Below are 22,426 nucleotides of genomic sequence, written 5' to 3' on the forward strand. Positions count from 1 at the left end.
TGGTAAAGAAAAAATGCTGTAACTAAAACAATTACACTTTCACAATATTAATAAAGGTACATACTACCCGGTACAACCGAAATAACAAAAGTTATTAATGTTATTTTCCGGCGACGAGACAAAATTCACGCGCGTTTTCCCATAGGAATACACAGGAAGACTGGAAAAGTAGACTGCATGCTGTCTGCTTCAATTTGCAACCGGAAGTCCCATAGACACTAGCGCCAGCTGAGCCTCTAGCGTTTATTGTAATAACTCTATGAGCTGAAGCGCCAAGTGGCGATCACAACGCCGCCATTTATACTGCAGCGGTCACTCGAGGAACTGCGCGTGACGTCTACTTGGCTTCAATAGGCCATTTTGGAGCCAAAGCAGACACAGTGGAAAGGGTTACAGAGGTGCCACCCCCGTCTCCCGAGCGGAAGCGCCGCGAAATACCACCGAAGTTAAGATGGGCCAAGGTCGGGACGCGCTACCTGAAATCACCGCTGAGGCATGGTTGTATGAAAACAATATTAATTGCGTCGCAAACCTTGCAAACTAAAGATTTTAGAAAACATCACGCGCCCCTCATTTTGTTCTAAACTCCAATAAAAGTTACTAGAAAAAGAGTCTTTTTTTTGTTGGTTTTTACGTTTCTAGTAACGTTGAAACGTACGTATCCTGATTCAGTTACCAAGGCAGCCGTCTAGCCGCGCGTCGAGCGACGCCGGGCGAGTCGTGGTGAGTGAGGGGGGGTACTGTTCGTGCATGCGGCGTATATGAGCAGTTCCGTAACTGAGCTAATCTAATAACGTTGGCCATGGCGCAACCACGTTAGCCATGGCGCAACCACGTTAGGAAATGCCGCTGTCGACGCGTATCGGCGCAGTAATATTCGTGCGCGTTTATCCGACATTAATACACGTTTTAAAAGCGCAGACTTGTACAATTTATTATATATATAATATAAACGTAACATACTACGTGTTATTAAGGTTAAAAGTACCGAATTTATATTTTTGATTATCCCCGTAACCGCGGGAGTACGCGCAGTGCCGCAGCGCCCCACACTTTTCGAATGAACCGGCTCCGAATTTCCAATGCGACAACATGTTCCCTTGTACAGGCTCTGATCCTGGTAAATTCACGTTGCGTGTGAGCTGCTGACTGTCTGCAAAGGTACGCTGAGACAGTTCAGAAGGGAAAGGAACCGAAAAACGACCCATTCATCGCCGCAGGGAGGGAGCGCACACGAGCAAGAGATGGGTCGACAATGTTAAGCCTCTCGTCCCACACTGCTGGTGCTTCTCTTGCGTGTGTTTGTGCGTGTGTGTGTGTGTGTTTTTTTTATCCTTCTACCCGTCGTGTTTTTGTCGTCAGCGCAGTCTCGGGTAGTTTTTTTTCTTGTGTTTGCTTGATACTACGGCATTTACGTGGATTCACGAAACAACTCCTGGTATAAGGTTGGAGTGACGTGTGTGGCAACTAGTCAACGATGACACTCGCCGACGACCTGTCTCTCAACAGAGAGAGACATCTTGAAGTTCCTGTTCAAATGGTTTCGTGATGAATCCTTTGGAACGTATGGATACGATCGACAGGTGAGGAACAACTTATTTACGGGCTTTCCTGGACATGTAAGGCGCAAGTGAAGTGCTGCAGTCGATTGTTTTTTAAAATCTCGTGATAGAATGGAAATCTGTTCTTCGCCGTTTTCCGTTTGCCATTGCGTCGACATTTGTAAATATGTGTGGTAATATTCTAGTTTTTACTGGAAGGTAAATAACAATGTTTGTGTGATTATTGAAGGTGCGTTATTCGTGCTTATGTGTTTATTTATACTAATGTTATTTTGTTGCCTTTACCGCGTTTATACTAGAATCTTAACTGTATTAAGGTAATAGTAATCCTGTATAAAAAATAGGTTATACTTTGTTCTTAGACAGTTTAAGCCCATAGGGAGAAGTAAATTAGCTGACTGTAAATAGTAAGTTTAGTACCCCTGGCACAGGGAAAAGTTAATATGTTTTGATTAAATAATACGGGATTTAATCAACTCGCTGTTTTGAGTGATTATATGAGTGTCACAAGCTGATTTGTCGGCCCCATATTGTCATTCGATCGAAATTACATTAATTTTAATTCAGTGAATCCACGCGCTAACATCGCTTACATGATCGTAAGTGACACTTGTCGAGCCGTGTCCACGTTGGCTACGTCTACCCGATTTTTAACTGATCTGTATTGTTGTGTCCAATCACTGCGTGTCTCGCTATTTTGCCGAAATATTTCTGTATAACGTATGCATTCCTACGGCAATAATTGCGTGACTCAATATTTTCTACTTAAAACAATCACATTTTTCTATAGACGTCTTATACGCCTACCTCGTGCCATTTCGCATCGATTTTTTAACGGTGTAATGTTTTGCCCATGTAATAAAGTGTTCCTTAGACCCGTTGCAATGTGCAGCTTTCATTTTACCTACAAAGCCACGCGTATGTGACGAAAAGGGCGTTACGACAGTCGATCCACGCGCGTTGCCTTCGCTTCGACACGCGCCCCCGATGGCCTTCCTTTGCGACGTCAAGAGAAGAGCCCCACGGCCTTATTTCTAGGAGGTGTTGGGCCGCCGCTCTCGTGTAAGGCTTGGCCGGAGGAGGACCGGGGGGGGGGGGGGGGAGGGGGAGTGGTAAATTCCCGCTTCCTTTCCCTGTGCACTACTGTATCACGTGTTCTACGCTCTTTTTTCAGACATGTCGCACACTGTTTACATTTGGCGTCAGGCAAAGTTAAAGTTTGTTGTTGGTCCTCCCGGTGGTGTGGGAGGCAGGTTCCGCTCCGATGGTCTGGAGCGTGGTGGCACGAACGTCGCTGAATGATGGGTCGACTCACTGCTTGTAGAAAACTATGTGCATTTATTTACACTCTAGTTACAAGTCCTAATTTGGGAGACCACACTGCCTCGTCTAAAATGTCGACCCCCGTCCCCAATTTCTCTCAATCAAATCCAAAGTCCGAATCTCTCAAAATCCTCTCAGCACTCTTTTTGTAGGCCCGTAGGGGCCTCCTTTCCCTTTAGGAACCGACCAAGCTCTTCAAATTCCACCACTCACACGTGGTACACTGTTCTCCAGTGGTCGGCGAGCTGTCATCCTGGCGCTCCAACCGCCAAAGACAAATTCCTTGTAGAGTCGTTCCCTGCAATTTTCCCAGTCTGACTGGCGCCAACCGCTAAGTTATTGCATCGGGCAAAAAGCGACAATTTTGCACTAAGCGGCAAAACTCTCTATATACAGGCGCATTCGGCTAAAAGTCACAAGCAGCTGCAAGAACGGGCTGTCCCAGGGATCTGTCCGAGCAGACTCCCGAAACCCGAGACGTTTCTTAACGACCGCGAGGGAACCGCTCCCACCTCTCGGCCGCTCTGCCCACGCAAATGCTCCCTGCAACACGCCAACACCCACAAAGAAAGCTAAAAAAATCAATGCCGACGCAACTCTGGAAAGTTCTAACAAAAGAAAACACCTTAATAAATAAGCATGATTTCTATATGCTTAACTGGCAGCATTACCAGAATGTAGTGATGAATAACAAAGAGCTACAAAGAAAACTAAATTCACTGCAGAAAAAACTGATACTGGAGCAACGACAGGAGCATCAGTTGCACCGTGAACAGAACAATTTTAAAGTTGGACCTCATCGCTTTTTCGCTGCAGATCAAAATTAGTGTTTTTAAAAGTTAAAGGCACCTTTAAGAAAGCCTTTTTTTTAATTCGTCTTTCTTGTAGCTCTCATGGTTTCAATATGGCACTGGGGAATCGGGGAAGCTTCTGGAGGTGCCACTTTAGTGGCATCTCTAGAACTTCAAGTTTCTGTCAGACATATTGCACAAGCGGATGGATTCATTGGCATACACGCCGAGTCAAACTTGTAGCGTATAACACACTGATGTACCCTTATCTGAGGAATGCATCTGAAGTCGGATCCTAGCAGGTCTGGCTCATCAAAGAACTCGATGTTAAATCCCTTGCGATTTGTACAATATAATCAGTCTTCAGGTGTACCGTATCAGTTATAGGATTAAAGGTGTAAGAGCTTTAGAACTATTCCATGAAATGCAAAAGGGATTGTACCTATTACTAAAGCTAAGTGTACATTTATGAAGTGCTAAGAAAACACTTTTATGGTGTATGGTGTGTGTTAGTGTCATTGATCGCCCTTTTCCACTATGTGGTCTAATTTGTTATGTACTCCTCATATGCTCTACTTGTAATACATACTCCTGCGGTGGCCTTTTACGTGGCTGGTGGTTTTGTGAAATAAATAAAATGGCGACTTTGGTCTTGTTCTTTTGAACATCATCTGTGTTTGTGCATTTTCATGAACATTTTAATCTTTCATTCGCTTGTTTTGCTTTGTTCTCTGTATATGATTTGATTTTCTTTTTTTTTACATTTTTCTTATTTATTTTACTGAAACAACTGAACCTGCACTGGTTTGCCTCTTTTATTAGATTTGATGTAGAATCTAGACGCTTTAAATACATATACAAGATTTTATATGTATGAATCTTGACACGCATAGAAAACGTCGCGGTCACAATTAAAATTGTATAAAAGTAAAATTCGTAAGCCCTCGATTAGGTACTGAAACCGAATGCTGATTCCCAAGTCAGCACGAGTTTTCTAGCCCTAGAACACTAGCCCAGGAGTCTAAAAGCAGCGTGAATCGGTATAAAACCTTGAAGGTTTTTCTTTTTTTCTTTTCTTTAGTATGAAGAAAGTAACAGAAAAAAAACAGACACTCTAATAAAATTACGGAGTAGGAAACTAGACGAAAGCGGAGTTTTCGTTTCTAAAGACGGCTTCCTCACATATGGAAAAAGTATAGTTTATTCCACTCGGACGAATCTTGCGGCACCGAGTAGCCCGTACCGGAAGGCCTGCGATGTCGCAAATTTTTAAAGAATGAACACAATATACACGCACAAAAAATATGTCGATTTTCAGTCAGCTCTAAACCGCGTCAACGCTTCAATGATAAAAAAAACTAATCCACACAAAATGTTTCTTGTTTTTTATGCCTCACGTTTCTAGGTTTTAAGCACCTGTAGGCCAAACACTCTCGTAAAACTCGCAAAGAACACATCTCAAAAAGATGTAGCGAATCATCTAAACTCGTGGAAAATATAATTGCAATTCGGCGGTTTGATATGAACACTAAAACGACTTGCATTTTCTCTGAAGGCGAAGGGCGGACAGACACGCAGGAGACACTGGCGGATAATGCAACTCGGTAGAGACGAATGGGACGATTATCCAAATCTCCTTCGGTTGGATGAACAAATCTAAAGCGGCTTCAGAACGGCCGCATTCCAACGCGGGCTCTAAGTGAGGCCAATGCCACACTTATATGACGGGAAACGTCCACACGACCGGCATCGCGAAGCTTCAGCTGACTAAGACATTGGGACGCTTGGGAACATTCATGGACAGCTCCTCCCTTGCAAACTGGAAGTTAGAGGTGGGGTAAGAAGGGTGTTTAGGAGGAGAATGGAAGAGAAGGCGCCACTTTTCCCAGATACATACTGAGGTTTAGGGCTCTGGACCAGTCAAGTTGCTTGGACAGCTTCATCTCTCAGCCGCCACCATGCTTGTTCATGGTGAAGTAAGTTATGATTATTATTGTTTTTTTATTATTTCGTCAATTAATTTTACGGAAATGTTTTTTTTTTCAAGAACAGCTATACCTTCTACCACATTTCTTCCAGTCGAATTCAGCATATTTCTGTGTGTGTGTGCGTGTGTGTTTTGGGGCGGGTGTGAGACCGGGGGGGGGGGGGGGGGAGGGGTGTCTTATGGTTCTTCACACTGCAATCATTCCCTAGGCAAAGACTTGCAATTGTTTCACTGTGATTTAATGCTGCAACAAGAATTACATTTGTCGGTGTATATGTCTGTGTATGTACCTATGTGCAAGCAAAAATATATTGCAAGCAAATAACATTGTAAACATTTTAATAGACAAATAGCATGTGGGTCTGCGCCCATAAGCCCATGCAAGCTTTGTCCAGTCCCGCAAATCGAATTCCCTTAATCTTCGCCCCGTCCCCAATAACTTTTTCTATTATATTATTATATTATTATTATTACTAATATTATTAGAAAGATAGGAAGAAGAAGAAGCAACGGGTTTAAGATGTTCGTTGGCCTCACTCCAAGAATTTAAACAAGAAACCCAAACCCACAATTCTTTATCTGACTTATGAGGGCTGTCCTCAGCGGCGATTCTTCGCGAGCGCGAGGTGAGGGTCCCTTTTGTGGCCTGTGCTTGCCTCACTCCGACATCATTGAAGGTTTTATCAATCACCACTATGCCTAACCGCCGACCATCTTGCTTATAACACGCCTACATCTTCACAACAAGCCCAAGACCTCGACACGGCTGCTCCCATCGGCATTTCTGTGGCTTCATGTGCTGCGTCTTGCCGGCAACACCTGATCACTACTGGCATCCGAACAAGATCATCGGTGTCGTCTGGATCTGGTGTGGTGTTGTTCGTGCGCTACAGCTTTCACGGTTTCCCCAGTGCCGGGCCCGAGCACATCATCATCGCTCAAGAGCCACCATCAGCCCAAAACTAACGTAGCCTTAGCCAACTGACACCTTTTATTTCACGGGTGAGCCTGGATCTATACATTCTGCTTTCCTTTTGTTTAGTCATAACCTCGGTGACAATAACCTTCCTCATTTTTCCTCAACTGAAATCGACTATCATGGCTACTTCTGAACTCTGTGCACTATGCTCAGACTCCATGCCAAATGACGGCCGCTACCTGAAGTGCGATGAATGCGCCTAGGTCTACCACCTAGGAAAAAAATGCCCAGGTATCTCTGAAAGCACATTTAAGGGAATGAGCGCATCGAAGGTAGACAAATGGCGCTGCCCTGCATGCCGCGGAAGGCAGTCAAAGGCTAACTTGGAAAGCCTTGATATTCCATCCACTCCAACGAACACTAGTGCCGTCCCAGCACAGCTCACAGAAGTTAATGAAAAACTAGACCTACTTCTTTCTTGGAAAGACTCAGTTGGTGCTCTTCATGAGCTACTCCCAAAGGTCGATACTCTGCTGCTTTTGACGCAGACTGTAGATACTTTGAGAGTTAGCCTGAGTGAGATGCACAAGTCACTGAATTTTTTTTTCATCAGAATACGACTCTCTTGTGGAGTCATCCAAATCTCACGACAACGTCATCAAGGAACTTTAAACCGAAATGAGTACATTGCGTTCTGTCTTGGCAGAGCAAGCAAAGGAAATTCAACAGCTCAACTCCAACCAGAATGACACAGATCAAACCAATCGCCTCCCGAACTTGGAGATACATGGGATTCCATTCAAGTCGAATGAGAAAGTTGCAGATATTATGACTGACCTGGCAGGAAAGTTGAAGATCGATTTTCAACCGGCACATATGATGTCTGCTCAACGTCTGCCGGCCAGAACAGCATCAATACCTCCAATCCTGATTTGTTTCTCCTCAGTCCCATTAAAAGAAACTTGGATGTCCACTCGGGGAAGCTTAAGATCCATCCCCTTGAGGATTCCCATCCTCCAATATACTTCAACGACAATCTTACTGACGCTAATAGGAAGCTCTTCTGGATGGCACGCACAAGAGGAAAGGAGAAAGGCTTCAAATACATATGAACTTGGCTTGGCAAAATTTATGCAAAACAAAATCAAAGCTCAACAGTCCTTCGCATCGCTGACAGTGATGCACTCGATCTAATCAACTAGGTCTGACGACTAGTTTCTTTCAGCTAAAAGACCTTCAATCTTTCTTAGAAATCTTCAACCCTAACTCAAGTTGTTCCTTCAATTTATTTCATGTAAATATCCGAAGCATTAATAAGCACTGGGATGAATTTCTTATTGCTGTAAAGTCCGTACTTCCCATAGCTGACGTCTTCGTCCTTACGGAAGTTAATATTCACAGCAAAAATGTAAACCAATTCCCCTTGCCTGGTTTTAAAAGCATATTCTACACACGAGACAAGAAACGCGGTGGTGCAATTGCGGTGTTCTTAAAAAACGCGTTGTTTTCTTCGGATGTACAGTTATCGTTCAACTCAGCGGAGATAATAGCACTGCGTATCTTTACTTCTGTCTTTGAAATCTACTTACTTGCCTTTTATAGACCGCCGTCTGGAAAAATTTCCGAATTTATCTCTGACCTGCATAAAGGCCTACAAACTTTGCCGAATCATGCATCGCTCTGCCTTGTAGGCGATTTTAACATCGACCTTTTGAAGCCTTCCAAATCTTTGGTTTGTGAATATCTTACTCTTTTGGCCGATCACGGTATTGAACCTCTGATACTTGCACCCACAAGGGAAGAAATCTCGGGAGACAAGTTAGTGATTTCGGCAATTGACCATATAAATGTAAGATCTTCATCCACTACAACAAATGCGGGAGTTATATCACAAACTAGCGGACCATGACTTTGTAGCCTGCCACTTGGAATTTTCAGTTTGCGCTTCAGAACCAATCGCCAAAAAGCTTCGTCGTCTTGAACTTGTAGATAAAAAAAAATTCGATCACTTAATATCTACTCATGATTGGTATACTTTTCAACGATCTGTAGCTCAATCTGACATCTACTCATCCTTTGTGCTACTAATCAAGAAGTTCTCGCAAGCTTCAAAAAGGGTTGTTATGCTAGAGCAAAAGAAAACAAATATCCGCTGGCTAAATACCAAAATACTATCTGCTATAAAACTTAAGAAATTGGCCTGGAAAAGGTGTCGCCGCTCGCCTCATAACACCAGCCTACGTGATGACTTCAGAACATTACGGAACAGAGTAAGTGCGCTTATTAGATCTGCGAAGCGGCTCTATTTTCAGAAGCAATTCACTGACTCTCGATCCAACTCAATTAAAACCTGGTCTTTAATTAACGAATTGTGCGGAGCTACATCGCCTCGTTTAAAAGCAAACAATTTCAATGGTGTTTTTGGGCATAGTGCGCAAGCTACGGCCAGTATCTTTAACAACTTCTTCGCCTCCTTCTCGGCCAGAGCACGCTCAAATGCCACACCGTCATCTTTTCCGAATTCGAATTCAACTTCCGCATTTCTCCCTAAAATGTCCATTAATTATTTGGAGTCGATCATATTAGGGCTCAAACCTAATAAAGCTTTAGGTCACGATAATATATGTCTTATTGTTCTTCGCAGAAATTTAAGGTACATACCGGACACACTTCTTCTTGTTTAACGAAATAATCGAGACTGGGTCTATTCCAAATGAAATGAAAATTGCCATTGTAAAACCGCTTTACAAGGGAGGGCAACGAGATAAAGTAGAAAACTATCGACCAATATCTATTCTATCATGCCTAGTTCAAATATTGGAAAAATTTATTTATAGAACCATGGCTTCTTTCGTTGATAAATATAACATGATAGCTTCTTCTCAATATGGTTTTATTCCAGGACGGGGTACACAAGCACTGCTCGAAACACTCTCTGACAACCTAAATTTAGGTTTTGAACACAACCTGTTTAGCTGTGCATGCTTCCTCGACATTGCGAAGGCGTTCAACACTGTGAGCCATTCGATTTTGGTACAAAAACTATCTTCTGTTGGTTTCCGGGGACCTTTCCTGTGTCTATTACAAAATTTTCTGCAAGATCGATCCCAAGTGGTTTCGATCGACGGTGTATACAGTGCCAAATTTTTCTTAAAAGCGTGTGTTCCTCAAGGTTCAGTTCTTTCTCTTCTTCTATTTAATATATATGTGAATGATATGTCTAGCATGGTATCAAACTGTACCCTTTTTCAATATGCTGATCATACACTCCTGCTAACGAGTCATCGGTCTTATCATACAGCAATACAAATGCTTCAGGAATGTACACATAAACTCATGGAATGGTTTGAAATTAATCTTATAAACATAAATATCTCCAAAACAAAGCTTGTCTGCTTTCGCAATCCTTTAAAAGTTGTGGTTCTAAATATTCCTTTTCTTCTTCACACATCACACTGTGTAGGATGTCATTGCAGTCCAATTCCTTACTCAGAGACAGTAAAATACTTAGGCATCCACTTTGATTCGGACCTTTCATGGAATTCCCATTTGACAATAGTATGTTCAAAACTAAGAAGCGTCCTATGCTTACTCTACAAGATTAAGACGTTTTTACCATTCGGAATTCGCAAGCTCTTAGCCTACTCTTTAGGATATAGTATACTTCAGTATGGCATTACAGTTTTCGGCCAATGTTCTGGATTATGGCATAAGAAAGTAAATAATATCTTAAAAAGTATTGTACGAGAGGTTAATAACAAACCTTCAACCTCAAACGTGAATCTTTTTCAGGCCTTATCCATGCCCACCTTCGAATCACTGTTTTTGGAATCAGTTATACTAAGTCACTATTGGACAAAGGATTTTAAAGCACCTTCACCTAATTCACGAGAACTGAGAATGGTTTCACGGTTTCTTGTTCCAGTATATTACACCCGCTACGGCAAGAACCTGCGATCTTTTTATGTCCCTCAGATATTCAATTCTTTACTTCCGAATTCTTCGACTTCACATCCAAAAAGAAACTCAAAAAAGCGCTTCGCCATCTTTTATCTACCAACGAGGCCCTGTAATCCGTCACAATTTTATTTCACAATTCCTTTTCAGTTCTATAAAGAATGTTGAACACCAAATTTTATTATTTTTATTTTATTTGGTTTATGTTTGAGCAAATCAACACGACTTACAACACCCAGTCTTTCTGCTTCAAGAACCACAACACCAAGAACATAACATCTATCAAGACCTTCTTCAATGGTGACAATGACCGGCTTGCGTGTTTGTGCATATGTGTAGGTGTGTGTATACGTGTTTTCCCTTGAGTCTAAGTGTAATAAGTGTCACAAATGTTATTGGAACTGACTCAAACTTTTTTTAGTACGTGGCATAGTTATTTTTGAGGCCACTGCAGATAGGTTCAGTCATACAAGCCCTGGATGGCTTTGACGAAACTGACTTGTCACGTGGACATGCTAGTTTTATTAAATAAATTTATTATTATTATTATTATTTATTATTGTTACTATTATTATTATTAGTATTAGAAACCAAGGTATTGACATTTTTGTCGGAAAGCTCGAAATGGAGGTTTCCTTTATCGAGTTGAGGGGGCCTTATTGACTCGTGTAATCAAAATTAGAGACCTCGGTGTTGTGTTTGATTCGGACCTAAGGTTTGATATTCACGTGTGCAAAATGGTTTGCGCATCGTTACGAGTGCTTGGCCCTCTGTGTTGCCTAACTAGATAATTCAACAATCCGCACGTTTTTAACCCTTTACTGCTCACTGTGCCGCTCACCGCTAGAATATTCGTCGGACTTGGTGGTCTTGAAACGGAATCTATAAAACCAATTCACTGAGAATTAAACGGGTGCAGCACAAATTTATCTCAATTTTGAAGTATCGCTATTTGGCAAGAGTTGAGCAATCTTTGGATTATGAAATATCTTTTGGAACGTGTTCAATTACCCATTACCTGACCTACATCGACGTAGAGGAAAGGCGGATTTGGTAGTTTTGTTTAAAACCCTTCACAGCTTAATTGATATCCCGAGTCTCTTACCTGAAGTGAATATTAGGATTCCTAGAATACCTACAAGACTCAATTAACCTTTTTATACATCTAGATAGTTTAACCATTTGTTTCCAAGTCCCAGGTTATTGGATTGTTATAACGGTTGCTTTGAAAAATTGAACATGTCTAACTTCAGACGAAAGAATTTCGACCATTCAATCAAAACCCTGTTCCAATTAAGGCAGAGCTGAAAGGCACTGAGAAGTTACAGTGAATCTGAAACGAATATTTTCTTGTGACTTTGTGAGCACGCGGTTTTACTCTTGAAGCTCACGTAAAGACATTTTACAGTCACTTTTGAACTACTTTAAGATGATTACAAATGGTATGAGGGCTACGTGGCCACTAATGTGTTGAGAAACTTCGCCAGTTTATACTTTCTGTTTTTCTTTTTTCTGCGTGTTGTACTTTCCCGACTATACAGATCATCTTCACGGCGCACCAACGTATGAATTTCTAATGTAAATATTTGCCCTCTAATTTTCTGTCACTGATTCCGATGTTTGTGTGTTTTCGTCTGGTTATAATTTTCATGTTTTATCTTGTAATGTGAATGTGCTCCTTGTCTTAATGTATTTGAATGTCCGGTGTGCCAGTACCAAGACGAAATGGTTTTTCCTGGGCACCTAATAAAATTGACTGATTGATTGAATATTATTATCATGATTTTCGCGCCTCTCGGGGACCAGTGCGATTCGTGCTCCTTTCTATTTTGTAGGAGGCAAGAATTCGCACGAGGTGTAATCAAAACAATTTGAGACAGATTTTGTAGCCTAAAGCCAGAGGGCAGCACAGTGATGCGGGCGCAGCAGTCAAAGGTAGGGTCCTTTGTGTCTCGTTATACCAAAGGGCGTCGCTCTGTGAACATTTGGAGCTGCGCTACACGGGCTTTTCGTGAACGTGCACGGGCTTAATAGCGATTTCCTCCTCGACTGTAAGCCAGGACGAGGGCGAACATTAATTCTCCGTCAAACTTGGAAAATATACGACAGAGGCCTTTGAAATGATTCGGCAGGCTTGCGTCAAAAGAAGTAAATTTTGCGAAGTGTTTTATGTTGCAATCGCACTTCAGAAACGGCAAACGGGAAACGAAGGACAGTAGGGCGATCTTATCCGACCTCTCTTTGACTTCAGTGAGGTTCTGCCATTTTGCCGAGCCAGTGCCACTCAAAACGCCTCGTACACCTCATTACCGTTTGACATATGAGCCTTCTAAATCATTTTAAATGTCTCTCTTTTAGATTTACAGAGTCTGACGTAAAATTGGTGTTCGCTCTCGCCTTGGTTTGCAGTTTATGGAGAGGTCGCCATGGATGATCGTGTGTATGATCATACAAAGTCGTGTAGCGCAGTTCCAAATGTTCACAGAGCGACGCCCTTTGGCAAAGAGGCGCAGGGACGTTCCTTCTTTCAACTCCTAATCGCTCATCACTGTGCTGCCCTCTTTTTTTACGCTACAAAATCAGTGTCGAAACTTTATGATCAGACCTCATACGTTACAACACGTGCAACAAGCACAAGCATCGAAATCATAGTGAGCTGCCCGATGAGGACTTTCAGAGGATAGTCGGTGAAGTGAACTCATTTACCTGTAGTCTTTGCATCCAGCAGAGTCCGCCCTCTAGTCCTAGCCGGGAGGCGGTTAAGCTTGACGACGACGTGATGACCAACTCTGCTTCTCCTGTACGTGCCTTTAATGTCTCTGTACTCTCGCCTGGCGTGTTCGACGCTTCTTCTTTGGCGAAGCTTCGCATTGAAAATAATATATTTTCTAATCGACGAAATGCTGGAGGTGAAAGCGGAAAACGCACGACTTCGTACCGGGCAATCCAGGCGGGGCATGAACGGACGGTTGGGGCATATTCGCAGATTTTGATGGTCTCGATCGGGACATATCGCTGGCGACGCTTTAGCATTAACAAAGAAGAAAGACATCACTTGCAAGGTGCATATCTTTTCTTTTTCTAGCTTTATATTGCGCGAAAATTCTGGCGTCGACCGTTGTATACAAATAAATAAAGTTGATGAGCACTCAAAAAACTTCAACTCGTCGCGGCAAAACAAACATGCATAATATTTCGCGTGCTTTCTTTCGTTGATCTTCATCGGTTCTTTTGTTTTCGTTTCTGCCGGGACGACTGATGACAACGCTTACGATCTGCCGCGTTCTGCTGCCGTCTTTACCCCCTCCTTTATTAAGAGACGGTCGTGCATTCTTTAGCGTCACCAATGCAATATGGTGGTCGGAACATACCATTTCCCGGTTAGACTCCCAGCCGATGTTGTCAAAATATCGGCTTCTTCAAAAGGCTGCCAAACTCTCTCAATAGAAAAGGCTCTAGTCCTACAGCGACTAATGAAGGGTAACGAATATGTTTAAAATGTGCGCGGAGGACAAGGTGGGAGGACGGTTGCGTATGCCATGAAGGTAGCCCACAACACGCCGCGCTTACCTGGATGTGACTGAAGCACATTGAATCGACAGGTAACCAATTCACGCGCAGCTAATTCCTCTCGTTTTCTTGTAGTACCCAATCATGATACGTCGAATTTTCATTTTGCACTCTGCAGTCGCATCTATGCGAACCCAGCCATAAGAAGGGAACTGCGGAATTTGAGCCCATGGGACCGATGAACCATCGCTAAAAGCTTAGTCTTCATGCTACTTAGAGTGACTTATTTGCCACTAATACAATCAAATGTTAAAAGTGCACCGTGATATTTGTCAGGATGTTTGTCTCTATCTTTCTGTATCTTTTAATTAACTTCGGTCAAGTATCAGTAACGATCAAGTATACGTAAGCCGCCTGTTATTGCTAGACACTAATAATGGCCCTCAAAAATATTTAAAAAAAAATGTATCCGATTCGGAGTAGGAGGGAAAATATATCACTGTCGATGCGCTCCGTGTTTGAGACCTATGAACATCCTACACTGTCTAGATGGCGCGCGACTTCTTGCATGACAACATCGTCTCACGCCACATGTTTCTACTGTTTGGATGGTAACCCACGGTGCCACCAGCATCACGAAAGCACCAGGGCGCACATTGTAAGCGTCGGGTGCATGTCAGCTACGGCCATCTCTCGGCATATATTTTCATTATGGGCGCGGTCAATAGATTGCCACAACGCGGCTCGGCTCGTATCATGAAGCTAGAGTGCATCAATGTTGCTTGCTGGGAGCACTTTTCCAGAGTGGCGACGTTCCTTTGATGGGTCAATGCCGCGTTTTTTCTAACCGCGGACACCATTAGGTTTCCTCCCTCCCTAACGGCACCGGAAACACAAACACACCTGACGAGAATGTGACGCTGCGTGTTCTTAAAGTTAACTTGCATCAGTTCACAAGTAGTAATTGTTTTTAATGAACCGCGTTAAAAACAGCCCTTAAACGACTACATAGGGTGAAAGGCAACACGGCGGCTCTGCTAGCAGACGAGTAAGTTTTTCCCACTCTGGCAGGGCCGCGAGCCCAGCAATATGCTATATGAATCTTTAGCGCTGGAAGCCCATAGTCAAAAGTAGCCAAGCGCCATCCTCTAAATCTAGCTCAAAATAGTTTCCACTGGAAGGCAATAATGTTTCTTCGAAATGTCGCATAAGACTATGGAAGTGACACGCACCGGTGGTGATTCCCTTGAGAACCACGGGTAGCCTGGTGAAGCTCATCAACCAGCTGACGTCATCCCATGTTTGCGAAGGGTCGGTCAGTCCCCTCTTCTTGAAAAGCGGCGAGTTCGGTATGGTGTACCCGCTTTCCAAGATTCCTTTGAAATTAGCGAATCTGAATTAAAAGACACCGTAAAACGCATTGTGCCCTTTTCAATTTCTTCTATTCGTAGGTTTTAAAGTGAAAGGTTCTTTGGGTCCGGATTTTGTGAAGTCGCATTTCGTGAAGCCGTGGCCTTTGACGTCACATGATGTCACATAACGTCACGTGACCTATGCACCAAAGCATTTTCTATTTAGTGGGGAAATCGACGTCACATGACATGACCTCACGGGTCCTACTTGCGAACCTAGTTTCTCCGCTATATTTAGCTGAGAAACTAAGACAACAAGACAGTTTCACCCGCAAAATTTAGTGGGAAAATAAGATCACGTTACCTCACGTCACGTGGCCTTTATGCCAGAGTAGAGGTCGCTTAGCAACTCGTCTAACCCCCACAGCTTGACGCTTACGTTTAGTTTCACGTATGTCACACAACTGCCAAGCAATTTGCAGTTGCGTTTTTTTTACCTTCTAAAGTTTCAGGGAATTAACGCTGACGTTTGGACAACTCTGTTACGGACACGCTGCCTACCACACTGAGGCGCTGTATGGTTAGCCTCCCAGACATGTACGTCCTACTCTCTCTCCATCATAGGTCACTAGTACTCATTACTGCATCCATAGTGTTCTGTTCAAAACACGCAATGGTCATCCGCAAGACGCCTTCTTTTACTCAACGTTTTCTCTTATGCGAACCGCTCCTTTCGGCATACATTGATTCTTCTTTTAAAGGCCAAACTTAACGCACCTGAGTCCTTCCGGAGTGCTGTAGCTCTTCTTCGCTCTGGGAATTTTGTTTCCACCCACCGGCATGTCTACTGTGAGCACGAGCGCCCGGTAGCCGGCATCTTCGGCGCGTCTCACGAGGTTTCTCACAAGGTCTCTGTCCCTGAAGATCTGCAGCTGGGACCAGCGAAGTCCCTCTGGTGCTGCCTTCTTCACATCCTCAATGCAAGTGCTGCTGTAGACACTAAGAATCATCACGGTTCCTTCAGCCTGAGTCGCTAAAACAGAAAAACAGAACTGCTTTAAAGATGTCAGAATATCAACTAGGTCAAAAGTGTTAGATTCCCAGTTCCAGGTTCCCCATCTACTAGCCGGTACATATCCTTCTCCAATGATATCTAAAACCCATTCAACGATGCAGCTTTGGGCGGTTGCGCAAGGTTCGCTTTGGTCTAGCTTGGCCACCATGCTCGGGGTGAGAAAATAAATGCATCCTTGTTCTTTTGTGGCTCTAAACAGTCAGTGCGTAGAAGCAACGCGCGCTTAACATCGCCGCATAAACCGAGTTAGCGAATCAGCCTTCTACATTGTGCGCGAGTATACGTAGAGACAACCCCTTATCGAGAAAGAAAGTTCGGCGTGTAAGGAAATATAATATTTATATTGTTAACAACTGCAAGATTAATCGTGTACCTTATTAGCACGAAAGAATTTATGCGCAGTTGCATAAGTATTTGTTGTTTCTCCTGTTGTTTCTTTATACGCATTTTACAAAATTCGGTAATTGTCAAAGCAGTCCAGATATTTTGTTTTCAAATAGTTCTATACACACTTTGAGAAATTCAGTGCTATCTAGTGTCTCAAATACCAGCTTAGACTTCTGTATGCTAATGACGCTGAGAATATAATATCCCTATGTAAATAAGAGATGTACGAAAGTGACGATGTTCTTCGCTGCACTATTTTTTTCTATTTCTTTCACTTTTTATGGTGACAAGAAACTACCATTCTGTGCGTGTCGCTCATCAAAAAAGATTAAAAAAATGTTTGCTACATTTTATTGTCACGAGTTTTCTGGGGCGCCCCCAAGGCGACAATGCCAAGAATTTACGTGACCTCAAATGCGTAGCGTAAAGGAGAATATACGTTTCGTCACGCTGGCAGTGAAACTAATGTCTGAAATGTACAAGCTCATCATGAGTGCCTGTCTTCAACTTCCTTCTTCATCGACCGCAGGAAGATCGACATTATAATGCTCAGTTGATATGCACTCAGGTAATGATAGTTATAAACATTGCCAGAATGTATCTTGAAAAGGGTCTTTAATACGTTTTTGTTTTTTTTGTATATCATTCTTAAGAGTCTCTTTCCTGCTATATCCACGCATACATATTCAGGCATGATAATATGTAATATCATAGCCTCCTATATACTTACAAAGCCTGGCAGATCGCCACGAGAAGCGGCCGCCGAAATGGAAAAAGTAGAGCGGCAGACAACAAATGAGAGGAGAGCCACGTGACTTGCACCCCGCTGCGGCGAGACGCCGAAACACACTTCTCCCGAGCGAGCAAGTGTGTTTGGGGTCCTCGCCGCTGCAAAAGCTGTGCGCTGACGTCCAGGTTCCCCGAGAAAGGGCTGTTTGATGCTCTGTGCTACCAGATCCTCGCGCTCTAAATCTCCGACCGGGCACTCTATGGCTCCGTCGTCGAACTGCCAGGCTTTCCGAGTATAGAGGAGGCTATAGTAGTATTAGTAGACCGTTTTCAAAAGCCCACTACTACTACGGGCGCGCGCTTCAGAGAATGCATCGAAATGACATCGCGAGCTTCCACTAAAAATAGCGTGGCCTGAAAACACTATCTAATGAAACTCTCTCATATAGAAACTCGGCTTCTGGTTATTCGTATGCGAGAATAAAAATCAAAATATCAAAGCCAGCCTTATAACCCGATTTGCGTTAAAGGCTTGGTTGTACTGAAGGTTCTCAACCTCCACCAGCTAAATTCACCCTTATAGGGAAGACATCAGGCACCAGTTTAGCGTATACTAACACGCCATAATGTTGACAGAACAGAAAGCAAAAAAAAAAAAAAGAAAGAAAACGTTGCGCTTTGTTACAGGTTTTCAATACTCATGCAGAGTTGCTTAGTAATTATATATCAGCCGTTTGACCTCCCAATTACTTTGAATGCTTTTTTTCAAACGGCACCCAACTTGTCGTGATTTTCTCGAACGTGAGCCGTCGTCAAATTATTTTATGCCATTTTGCGCTCAAACGCTTCTTCACAGCTTTGCATCACCACCCTCGGGCGACACTCGGTACCACAAAGAATGATTCGCCCTATATAATCGAGTGCAGAGACACGCTGTGTAGGCTGGGTATCTATTGAAAGAAAACTGGGGGAAAAAAAAGCCTTAATACAACTTCCCCCCCCCCACCCCCAAAAAAAAAAAAAAAAAAGAGTATCTATACAGCTTAGGGTATATCCCTTTTTTTCGCTCAACTGCTCATTTGGGGATTGTACAGGATTATCGAAATGAAAGCCAACGAACCATATCTGTTGATTAGATTTTCACTCCTTAATCCACTTAACACTCCTGTATACAGGAAAGTGGCGCTAACGTTCCCTTCACAAGCCCCTTCCTCCTCTCCAACGGCAGAAAACATTCTCTCCCTCTTTTTCCTCATGGCAGACGACGTCGGTTTAAAGCGTGACTGTGCTACACTGTGATACCCGGACCAGGTGGATTTTTTCGGTCGCTCACCAATCGCCTAGCTGTGTTTGGAGATTTATGTTTATCCTTTGTCCCTCTTGTTCCCCTTCTCCAGGGATTACTTTCGTCGTACACCAAGGCCCTCGTGCTGAGTCACCAAAGTCACCTGGGGAGGCTACGTCAGCGTTGGACAAAAGCTCGTCCCGAATCAGTTACAACACGAATATCAGCCGAACAGTCACGCAGCACTCGCCGCTTTCCCCGCCCGGCGCGCTCAGCAGTAGAGTCCGCGCAATAAAGTTTGGTTCGGCGGGCAGCGCCATCATACGCGGAATTTTTGAAACTCTGAGACGATCTGCCGCCGCAATCGCTGGACCCCATTTCGAGCTCGAACGTCCATGGCGCCCTGCCGTACAGTGACACAGCGCGCGTGCCCCATCATTCGGTAGCATGGCCATCCTAATGTCGCCATTTTTGACCACCAGCCGCGCTGACTTGCAGCCAACCAATGCGCATCGTTTGAGGTAACGCGTTACTAGTAACGGCGTTACCGGCAACGCGCTACTTTTTCCGGCAGCGCTGTAACGTAATAGTTACAACTGCAGAAGAGTAATGGGTAACGTACTTGCGTTACTTATTTCGAGTAATGTGTCACGTAGGTAGGTTTCTCGTTACATCTTCTTCTCAAGACTTAAAAAAAGTACACTTCAATTATTTCGTGCTTCTAGGTGCCAAGCCATATAAATTTTTGAGTTTTTTGCGTATTTATTTGCGTTTTTCTTGTGAATATTTAGGCGGAACCGTGGAATACATAAGGTAATTTTGTTCAGTTGCTTGATGGACATAATGGACATAATCCATACCCTTAGCGTCAAACGAGCACTACTCGTTAATTAATAATTTCAAAAAGTAACGCAAAAGTAGCGTGCTTTTTTTGTTAACGGTAACGATAACGCGTACCTCTTATGTTGAAGTAACGTAGGTCGGTAAAGAGTTCGTTTTATTTGCAAGTAAGCTGTGACGTATTTTGTTACTTTTTTCGGTAACGCCTACAACACTGGCTTTGCCGGGTGGGGAAAGACATATTTTTGGGAGAGGGTGATGGGAAGAAGAAAAACCAAGTACTATGGCTCGCGTTACTTATAGTATGGAGCAGGGGTGGCCAAACTGCAACAGCGAGTCGCATGCGTCTCTTCGGGGCTCCCTGGTAAGCATGCCCTCACGATGTGACGGGGAGTGCGGAGGAGTTTGAGGCCGGACCAGAACACCGACAGCGAGAGGCGGCGGGGGAAACCGAGGTCACGCAGCGGCGTGACATCGGACCGGTCGCCCCCCTTGCGCCTGTGGCGGGAGGCAAACCCTCCCAGACCCCGCGCATCCCACGAGGCTCAACTCAGCAACATCGCAGGACCCGGAGTCTGAGCCGCAACAACAAGCTGAGAGAGCCACTCCGTTCCACATTACACCCGACACACACATCCCGACCCAAATCCATGCCCCAACCCATTACTGCATCCGACACGTACAAACAAGCGCTTTTCGCTACCAAGCGCTCACCAAACACCCCAAACACAGTACAAGCGATAAACCCAGCACCAGAAAATCAACACATAGACACCTTACCTCCCCCCTCTCAACCCGTCACTCCCCAGGTCTACGTCGAACTCAAGCAAATCATGCTCGTTCTGAAAAACATTCAGGAGCCCCTGGCCGCTCTCGAGCAGGATGTAGCAGAACTGAAAGCACAGGGCCCTCAGCACCCGAAACGAAAAGCAGACGACCCCTACCACCCTGAAAGCAAAATCCCCCGTCAAAATATCGACACCTCATCAACTGATGACAAAACCAATATCTAAACAATCTATACACATCCTACAATGGAACTGCCGCAGCCTACAACGTAAACGAGCCAGTCTCACCCAATACCTCAACATGCTAGATCGCAAACCTGACGTCATCCTTCTTCAGGACACGCAGGGCACTCACAACCTTCCAGAATACACACCCTACACCCAACCCAGCATCACTCAAACCGACCGCAGACAAAACACATGCACCCCCACACTCGTCACGACATACATCTCTAAGGAACACCCGTCGATACAACTCAGCACAACAGATATCAATACCGCTCACCAAGAGCACGTCATCATCACCCTTTAACCCCGCAACTGCCCCAATCCCATCACAATCGTCAACGCGTACTGGCAACCGGGCCGCAAGGTCGCAAATCCCACTCCCTGGCTCATCAAACTCGTGGAAAACAACACAGACCACGACATCCTCTTAGTCGGAGACTTCAACAGCCCCAATGTGTCCTGGGGTTACCCAAACACTCAGCACAATGAGCGCCTCCCCGAACAAGCAACCGCCCAAACGTCGATGACACTGGCCAACGACACTACACAACCCACCCGCATCGGTAACAGCGTAGAGCACGATACCAATCCCGACCTGGCCTTCCATCACGGCCCATCCGTTGCTGAATGGTCCGCATCTGACGAATAGCTAGGCAGCGATCATCGCCTCATCCACCTCACACTGATCACCAACGTCAAACGGAAAGTACTTCGCAATACTGCTCGCATCACAAACTGGGATCACTTTCGCTACCATACCTCCGACAACCCCCCACCGACGGACACTGATCCCAGAGCCTGGGCTGACCATCTCCTCCAGGCACAGAACAAATGCACCAAAGAAGCCCAAACCACAACCGCTACTTCGTACATTGACACCAATCTTCTCAACCTCTGAAAAACTAGGCACAAATTGGTGAAAAAATGGAAGAAAACCAAGCACTCCAAACACCTAAAACACAAAATTCACAACATCACCAAAGAAGCCGAAACCTACGCAGAGTAACTTACCACCCAAAAATGGCTCCAACTTTGGAACTCCCTCAACGGCCAACTCGGCACCAAAAAAACGTGGCGCATCCTACGCACACTCCTCACACTCTCTCAACCTCGCGACCCCCTCACACTCATTATGCTCGCCAGCAAAATTACCTCGCACGACCTCGAGCAGTAACTCCGCGACACCTTCTTTCCACCACCAACCGACACACCCACACACACCAGAACCTCCAACTCCTCCCCCCGACCCATGCGACATGGAAGCCCCCTTCCCACTCAATGAGCTAAAGCGGGCACTTGACTCTCTCAAATAAAACACATCAACTGGCGAAGATCAAATCACATATCAACTTCTCCGCAATCTCGATGACACACAACTCCAGCAACTCCTAAACACTTCAATAATGGTTGGCAAACTGGCGACATACCAGCAGAATGGAAACACGCCATCGTCACCATGATTCCCAAATCAAACAAAAGCTCCGAAATCAAGAACCTACGACCCATTTCTCTCACCATGTGCACCGGCAAACTTCTTGAGAATCTTGTTCTCACGCACCTCGAATGGCATCTCGAGCACGTGAAAGCCCTACCCTTTACGCTCATTGGTATACCGCAAGAATATCTCCACACAAGACTGTCTCCTTCGGCGATACAATGACCTCCTCCAAGACAAAAGCACCACACAACTCCG

General features: G+C 44.3%; 1 protein-coding gene across 1 annotated transcript in view; it reads right to left on the reverse strand.

Moving 5' to 3' along the window:
* The window catches only part of LOC120841574 (hydroxyacid oxidase 1), a gene marked incomplete at its 3' end in the record, with an annotated part of 46,300 nt that overhangs the window by 15,696 nt on the left and 8,178 nt on the right, over positions 1-22,426 (reverse strand). The window contains exons 3-4 of the mRNA XM_042288457.1: positions 16,179-16,434; positions 15,282-15,442 (exon numbers count right to left, since the gene is read on the reverse strand). Of these exons, the coding sequence (XP_042144391.1) occupies positions 15,282-15,442; positions 16,179-16,434 (417 nt within the window). The remainder of the gene's footprint in view (positions 1-15,281; positions 15,443-16,178; positions 16,435-22,426) is intronic.

This window comes from Ixodes scapularis, unplaced genomic scaffold, assembly GCF_016920785.2.
Source record: "Ixodes scapularis isolate PalLabHiFi unplaced genomic scaffold, ASM1692078v2 ptg005406l_1__unscaffolded, whole genome shotgun sequence".
NCBI classification, from domain to species: domain Eukaryota; kingdom Metazoa; phylum Arthropoda; class Arachnida; order Ixodida; family Ixodidae; genus Ixodes; species Ixodes scapularis.